The sequence below is a fragment of the Salmo salar genome, chromosome ssa03 (genome assembly GCF_905237065.1).
Source record: "Salmo salar chromosome ssa03, Ssal_v3.1, whole genome shotgun sequence".
Lineage (NCBI taxonomy): Eukaryota > Metazoa > Chordata > Actinopteri > Salmoniformes > Salmonidae > Salmo > Salmo salar.
In genome coordinates, this window is record NC_059444.1 from 8,090,386 (window position 1) to 8,098,255 (window position 7,870).

Here is a 7,870-nt window from a genome sequence, read left to right on the forward strand (position 1 = left end):
GATCAGAATTCATGACGCCATATTGACTGAGTGTTTTTACCAGACTGTATTACATTTACATTTTAGTCACTTAGCAGACGCTCTTATCCAGAGCGACTTACAGTAGTGAATGCATACATTTCATGCATTTTTTTGCTATGGAGCAGGTGTGCAGCCATGTCCAGGCATAGACGGACCCTCGCGATCTGTTGCAGGTACTCTATTGTGACGGTCTCAGCCGACGTAGTGACAAAGTCCAGGAAGTGACGCAAGAACTCAGTCTCATTCTGCAGGTAGGCCTGCTGATCTGCAGGCTTCTGGCATTCATGTGGCTTTCTGTCGAACATGGAGTCCTGCAGAAAAACAGTTATAAACATCTATTCCATTTATTTAACCTTTATTTATCCATAAAGTCCCGTTGAGGTTAGAAGACCTCTTTTACAAATAGAATAGTGATAGCACTCCATTGATTTAGGGTGAAATCCTGTCAGATCCTACCTCAAGGCAGTTGATGTAGAGCGCATAAAGTTCATTTTTATCCTCAGCCTCTAGAATGTTGCTCTCTTCTATCAATGTCAAATACTGCTGCAGATATTCTTTGACGTCATCAAAGCTAAAAAAAAAATAAAAAAATAAAAAAAGAGTTAATTTTCAGTCAAATGTTTGATAACATCTGAAACCAACTGAATTGCGTTGCTGGTTACAGCAGCATTGCAGTGATACACTACATGACGAAAAGTATGTGGACACCAGCTCGTCAAACATCTCATTGCAAAATCATGGGCATTAATATGGAGTTGGTCCCCCCCCCCCCTTTGCTGCTATAACAGCCTCCACTCTTCTGGTAAGGCTTTCCACTAGATGTTGGAACATTGCTGCGAAACTTGCTTCCATTCAGCCACAAGAGCATTAGTGAGATTGGGTACTAATGTTGGGCGATTAGGCCTGGCTTGCAGTTGGCATTCAAATTCATCCCAAAGGTGTTCGATGGGGTTGAGGTCAGGTCTCTGTGTAGGTCAATCAAGTTCTTCCAAACCGATCTTGACAAACCATTTCTGTATAGACCTCGCTTTGTGCACGGGGGCATTGTCATGCTGAAACAGGAAAGGGCCTTCCCCAAACTGTTGCCACAAAGTTGGAAGCACAGAATCGTCTATAATGTCATAGTATGCGTTAGCGTTAAGATTTTCCTTCACTGGAACTAAGGCGCCGAGCCCGAACCATGAAAAACAGCCCCAGACCATTATTCCGCTTCCACCAAACTTTACAGTTGGCACTAAACATTGGGGCAGGTAGCATTCTCCTGGCATCCGCCAAACCCAGATTCGTCCGTCAGACTGCCAGATGGTGAAGCGTGAGTCATCACGCCAGAGAACACGTTTCCACTGCTCCAGAGTCCAATGGCGGCAAGCTTTACACCACTCCAGCCGACGCTTGGCATTGCGCATGGTGATCTTAGGCTTGTGTACGGCTGCTCGGCCATGGAAACCCATTTCATGAAGCTCCCGACAAACAGTCCTTGTGCTGACGTTGCTTCCAGAGGCAGTTTGGAACTCGGTAGTGGAGTGTTGCAAACAAGGACAGACAGTTTTTACGCAGTAAACGCTTCAGCACTCAATGGTCCCGTTCTGTGAGCTTTTGTGGCCTACCACTTCGCAGCTGAGCCATTGTTGCTCCTAGACGTTTCCACTTCACAATAACAGCACTTACAGTTGACCGGGGCAGGTCCAGCAAGGCAAACATTTTACGAACTGACTTTCTGGAAAGGTGGCATCCTATGACGGTGCCATGTTGAAAGTCACAGAGCTCTTCAGTAAGGCCATTCTACTGCTAATGTTTGTCTATGGAGATCGCATTGCTGTGTGCTCGATTTTATACACCTGTCAGCAACGGGTGTGGCTGAAATAGCTGAATCCACTCATTTGAAGGGGTGTCCACATACTTTTGTATATATAGTGTATAAACAACATTTATTTCCTGGTTCACTCACGTGTACTTGAGCAGAAGCTTGAGTATCACTGATCGCACCACAGGATTCTTGTCCATAGACTCATCAAATGGTGAGAAATCTTTGGTGTGTATCTGACTTTGTGCTGGTACAAATATAATACATATCAGAACACAGATAAAAACATTTTACTGAGCCACAATCTTCCCTCTGGTCTGTTTAATGCTTAAAATGTCAAAAAGAATACAGGAACAAATGGAATCTAAACACTATAATTTTGGCTAGTGTGTGTGTGTGTGTTGAGGGTACCTCTGATGAGTGGGATGGGTTCTGTCTCAACCATGAGGAAGGACAACAGGTGCAGGATGACACCTTTTGATGGGGGGATGTTGTCCTTGAAGCACACAGTAGTGACCAGGTCTATGAAAAACGCATTGCAACTCTGCCTGAACTGAGCGTTTAGTGTGATGCAAGCTCTGCAAAACCATAGTAGACAGATTAGACAGATAAGACGGTTAACAGGGAAAGACATGTCCTTTATCATTGGTTATCCAGATTTAAAAAAAAGGGTAAAACACACCCACCTTATGTCCTCAGTCACTTTGACCTCGAAGTCATCTGGGAGTTCGTGTTTGCACGTGGGGCAGTACATTTGGCCTGTGTTGAGACATCCTCTGACACAGGTCAGACAGAACATGTGGTGGCAGGGCAGGTCCACGGGGTCTTGTGGTTCCCCCATGCACACACGGCACTGGAAACCAAACCTAAAGAGAAAAAAATAGCTGCCGTTATTAAACATCAAATTCTGTATACAGCTTATCAACCACAGCGAATAATGTAGACATATAATATGAATAGACTTTTACACTAAATAAATTATATCATATAGACCTACTTGCAAATCAGATCACTTGCTTTTTGCTTGCAAGTCTTCAGTACTGTAATGATGGCCGCAAATGGTTCCTCCGATTTTACGTCTGAGTTTTTTGCCAGAATCTGCCACACGAGATAATTAGCAGTCACATAGATTAGTTAAAATGACATCCAACCAATTGAGTTGATTTCAGTTGAATGTTTTTTTTTTAAATGACATAGTTGTCGCCCATTACTCCCATTGGTTTTTAGCTAGTGGTGTCAAAAGTTAGCTGAAGTTCCAGGGTTAGGAACCGTTTAAACATTCACTTGTAAAATACTGAATTTATCCTTTAAGCACAAAGTTCAATGCAATGAGAAAATTGCAATACGTTAACATAGTTCAAGAGCTCAGGTTGACATTTACATTTATTTCCATCCCATATTTCAGGTTTAGCAACCATCAGACTTAAACTATGTAGAAGTATAAACAAAGCACAAATGTAATTGGTGGCATGTTGACTTAAAGAACAAAAATATATGATATAAACTCACTTTGCCTATGGTACGAGTGTGATCAAGGACCAGAGACTTGAGCTCCCTCTCCTCAGACTCAAAGCCTATCAGCATGTGTTCCACAAACAGAAAGACGATGCAGATACGGTTCCAATGATTACTAAAAACACAAAACAAACAAGGACAAATCTTTACTTATTCTGGAAGAATTAACCATATCTGGGAGAAAGTTAATTCAGACAAACAATTACTTAGTAAAACTTATATATAAATAAATAAAAGCTATGTTCTACATTGTATCAAAACACAAACACAGACATCAAAACTATGAAATAACACATATGGAATCATGTAGTAACCAAAAAAAGTGTTAATTCAAAATATATTTGATATTTGATATTCTTCAAAGTAGCCACCCTTTGCCTTGCCTATCCTAGGTATTCCTTAAAGAGGTGGGGTTTCAGGTGACTCCGGAAGGTGGTGATTGACTCCGCTGTCCTGGCGTCGTGAGGGAGCTTGTTCCACCATTGGGGTGCCAGAGCAGCGAACAGTTTTGACTGGGCTGAGCGGGAACTGTGCTTCCTCAGAGGTAGGGGGGCCAGCAGGCCAGAGGTGGATGAACGCAGTGCCCTTGTTTGGGTGTAGGGCCTGATCAGAGCCTGAAGGTATGGAGGTGCCGTTCCCTTCACAGCTCCGTAGGCAATCACCATGGTCTTGTAGCGGATGCGAGCTTCAACTGGAAGCCAGTGGAGAGAGCGGAGGAGCGGGGTGACGTGAGAGAACTTGGGAAGGTTGAACACCAGACGGGCTGCGGCGTTCTGGATGAGTTGTAGGGGTTTAATGGCACAGGCAGGGAGCCCAGCCAACAGCGAGTTGCAGTAATCCAGACGGGAGATGACAAGTGCCTGGATTAGGACCTGCGCCGCTTCCTGTGTGAGGCAGGGTCGTACTCTGCGAATGTTGTAGAGCATGAACCTACAGGATCGGGTCACCGCCTTGATGTTAGTGGAGAACGACAGGGTGTTGTCCAGGATCACGCCAAGGTTCTTAGCACTCTGGGAGGAGGACACAAGGGAGTTGTCAACCGTGATGGCGAGATCATGGAACGGGCAGTCCTTCCCCGGGAGGAAGAGCAGCTCCGTCTTGCCGAGGTTTAGCTTGAGATTTCCAAAAAAAAAAAAAAAAAAAGAAAAGAAAAAAAAAGAAAGACCAAGTCCATATTATGGAAAGAACAGCTCAAAGAAGCAAAGAGAAGCGAGAGTCCAGCATTAGTTTTAGACATTAAGGTTTCTTCAAGTGCAGTCGCAAAAACCATCAAGCGCTTTGATGAAACTGGCTCTCGTGAGGACCGCCACAGGAAAGGAAGACCCAGAGTTACCTCGCTACAGAGGATACGTTCATTAGAGTTAGCGGCACTTCAGATTGCAGCCCAAATAAATGCTTCACAGAGTTCAAGAGACACATCTCAACATCAACTGTTCAGAGGAGACTGCGTGAATCAGGCCTTTATGGTCGAATTGCTGCAAAGAAACCACGACTAGAGGACACCAACAAGAAGAAGAGACTTTCTTGGATCAAGAAACATGAGCAATGTTCATTAGACCGGTGGAAATCTGTCCTTGTCTTTGTTTGACGCAGAGTAGGTGAACAGATGATCTCCGGGTGTATGGTTCCCACCGTGAAGCATGGAGGAGGAGGTGTGAAGGTGTGGGGGTGCATTGATGGTAACACTGTCAGTGATTTATTTAGAATTCAAGGCACACTTAACCAGCATGGCTACCATAGCATTCTGCAGCAATATGCCATCCCATCTGGTTTGTGCTTAGTGGGACTATCCTCTGTTTTTCAACATGACAATGAACCAACACACCTCCAGGCTGTGTAAAGGTTATTTGACCAAGAATGAGAGTGACGGAGTACTGCATCAAATGACCTGGCCTCCACAATCACCCGACCTCAACCCAATTGAGATGGTTTGGGATGAGTTGGACCGCAGAATGAAGGAAAAGCAGCCAACAAGTGCTCAGCATATATCGGAACTCATTCAAGACTATCGGAAAAGCATTCCAGGTGAAGCTGGTTGAGGGAATGCCAAGAGTGTACAAAGCTGTCATCAAGGCAAAGGGTGGCTACTTTCAAGAATCTAAAATATATTTTGATTTGTTTAACACTCATTTGGTTACTACATGATTCCTTATGTGTTATTTCATAGTTTTTATTCTACAATGTAGAAAATAGTAAAAATAAAGAAAAACCCTTCAATGAGTAAGTGTCTAGATTTTTGACTGATACTATATATTTTTGTTCTTGCTTTTTGAATATCATGGATATGCTTGCTTTATTACTTCATTCCAACATGTGTGGATGGACTAGCACCTTGAATTCAGAACTTTATACAGTGAAGGTCTTCACCTCTTTCACAACGCATATTGACTTTCTTAAAAAATAAAATGAATAAAGAAAGTCAAATGGCCCTCTGTAGTCTTTCAAAGGGACATTTCCCTCACCAGATGTAGTCAAACAGTTCCCGGCTCCTCTCTCCATACTGCTTCAGGCTTCTCTGGGAGCAGACCAGCTCCATAGACCCCTTCAGTCTTTTCACCTGCTTCAGCCAGTCCTGGCACTGGGCATCAGAGTCCAATGCATGGGGTTCCAGGAGCTCAACACAGGAAACAGATGCATAGACATCCAGAACCTGGCAGAGGAGTGAGACAGAAACATAGTATAGTTACTGGCATGTTTACTATGACATTTCTATCAGCATGTTGGCAGCCTCATTTCAATACAGTATATACTGTACATAACCTGGTAAAAGTTCAACTACCATATATACTGATGTGATACTACTATCATACATTCATATATACTGTATCTTCAACTACTATCATACATTCATATATACTCTATACAAACATTTGGCACATAAAAAAACTGATTTCTCATAACTAAATGCGGCAGTGTGTGGAAAATATATGCACTTAACATCTCTGGGCTGTTCTTCACTAGTGTGATTCTTACCATCTCTGGGCTGTCCTTCACTAGTGTGATTCTTACCATCTCTGGGCTGTGCTTCACTAGTGTGATTCTTACCATCTCTGGGCTGTCCTTCACTAGTGTGATTCTTACCATCTCTGGGCTGTTCTTCACTAGTGTGATTCTTACCATCTCTGGGCTGTCTTTCACTGGTGTGATTCTTACCATCTCTGGGCTGTCCTTCACTAGTGTGATTCTTACCATCTCTGGGCTGTCTTTCACTAGTGTGATTCTTACCATCTCTGGGCTGTCCTTCACTAGTGTGATTCTTACCATCTCTGGGCTGTGCTTCACTAGTGTGATTCTTACCATCTCTGGACTGTCCTTCACTAGTGTGATTCTTACCATCTCTGGGCTGTTCTTCACTAGTGTGATTCTTACCATCTCTGGGCTGTCTTTCACTGGTGTGATTCTTACCATCTCTGGGCTGTCCTTCACTAGTGTGATTCTTACCATCTCTGGGCTGTCTTTCACTAGTGTGATTCTTACAATCTATGGGCTGTCCTTCACTAGTGTGATTCTTACCATCTCTGGGCTGTCCTTCACTAGTGTGATTCTTACCATCTCTGGGCTGTCCTTCACTAGTGTGATTCTTACCATCTCTGGGCTGTCCTTCACTAGTGTGATTCTTACAATCTATGGGCTGTCCTTCACTAGTTTGATTCTTACCATTCTTACCAGGTAAACTGTCAAATTGTACAAATGCTGTGATTCCTTATAAACACGAGGGTTTCTCATGTGGAATTGCAAGGATTAATGTAGCCTAAATAAAGATGAGATTGTAGTTACATGAAAACATTTGTATTATTTGCCTTCCAGGTTTCTATTTTATGGAGCTCGATTGGTGAAATTAGGCTACAGAAATGATTGTAAATGAAGATGTTTCCATAATTGAATGATTTCTAATGAATAGCCTTGTTTTACATGGAAATGCTAAAGAAATATTGGACTTCCACTTTAGCCTAGGCTAACCTAGCCTAGTTTTCGATTGGTTAGAATTAACATATTACCCTATTTAATTTAGAGTTGATCATTTAGGACATCTGTCTACAAAATTGCCCTGCATGGCACAGCCTAGTATCATAAGGGTGTACGACTTTCAAAATTGCTCAGTTGGTAGAGCAGGGTGCTTGTAACGCCAGGGTAGTGGGTTTGATTCCTGGGACCACCCACATGTAAAATGTATTCACGCATGACTGTAAGGCGCTTTGGATAAAAGTGTCTGCTAAATGGCACATTATTATATGCAGAGCATGTGTTGTGTATCTATTGACATAGTGATTGCAAACTAGAGGAACTGATAGTGAACTCCTACTGATGTCTCTATTTGCTGAATTGAGAGGATGGAGTGGGTGCAGGGACAAAACAAGGTCAAGTAAAGTAAACAGACAATGTTTGGAATGGGAGAAGGCTGGCACAGGAGACAGGCTTTACTGGCAGAGTCATTGGGTTGATGACGTGTCCATTTGATATCTAAGATTAAGACAGAGTTGAGTTTGCATATTAATGAATAGTTTCACAGACCAAATCAATCTGTAATAT

General features: G+C 42.8%; 1 protein-coding gene across 1 annotated transcript; it reads right to left on the reverse strand.

Moving 5' to 3' along the window:
• Positions 1 to 82: 82 nt before the first annotated feature.
• LOC123741597 (E3 ubiquitin-protein ligase rnf213-alpha-like) lies at positions 83 to 6,784 on the reverse strand. Its single transcript, XM_045714456.1, has 9 exons — positions 6,314 to 6,784; positions 5,803 to 5,990; positions 3,335 to 3,455; positions 2,823 to 2,923; positions 2,512 to 2,691; positions 2,237 to 2,403; positions 1,970 to 2,072; positions 478 to 592; positions 83 to 332 (listed from the first exon to the last, which is right to left on the reverse strand). Exons 1-9 carry the CDS (start codon positions 6,782 to 6,784, stop codon positions 84 to 86), a joined length of 1,695 nt encoding a protein of 564 aa, XP_045570412.1. The 3' UTR covers position 83.
• Between the last annotated feature and the right edge of the window lie 1,086 nt (positions 6,785 to 7,870).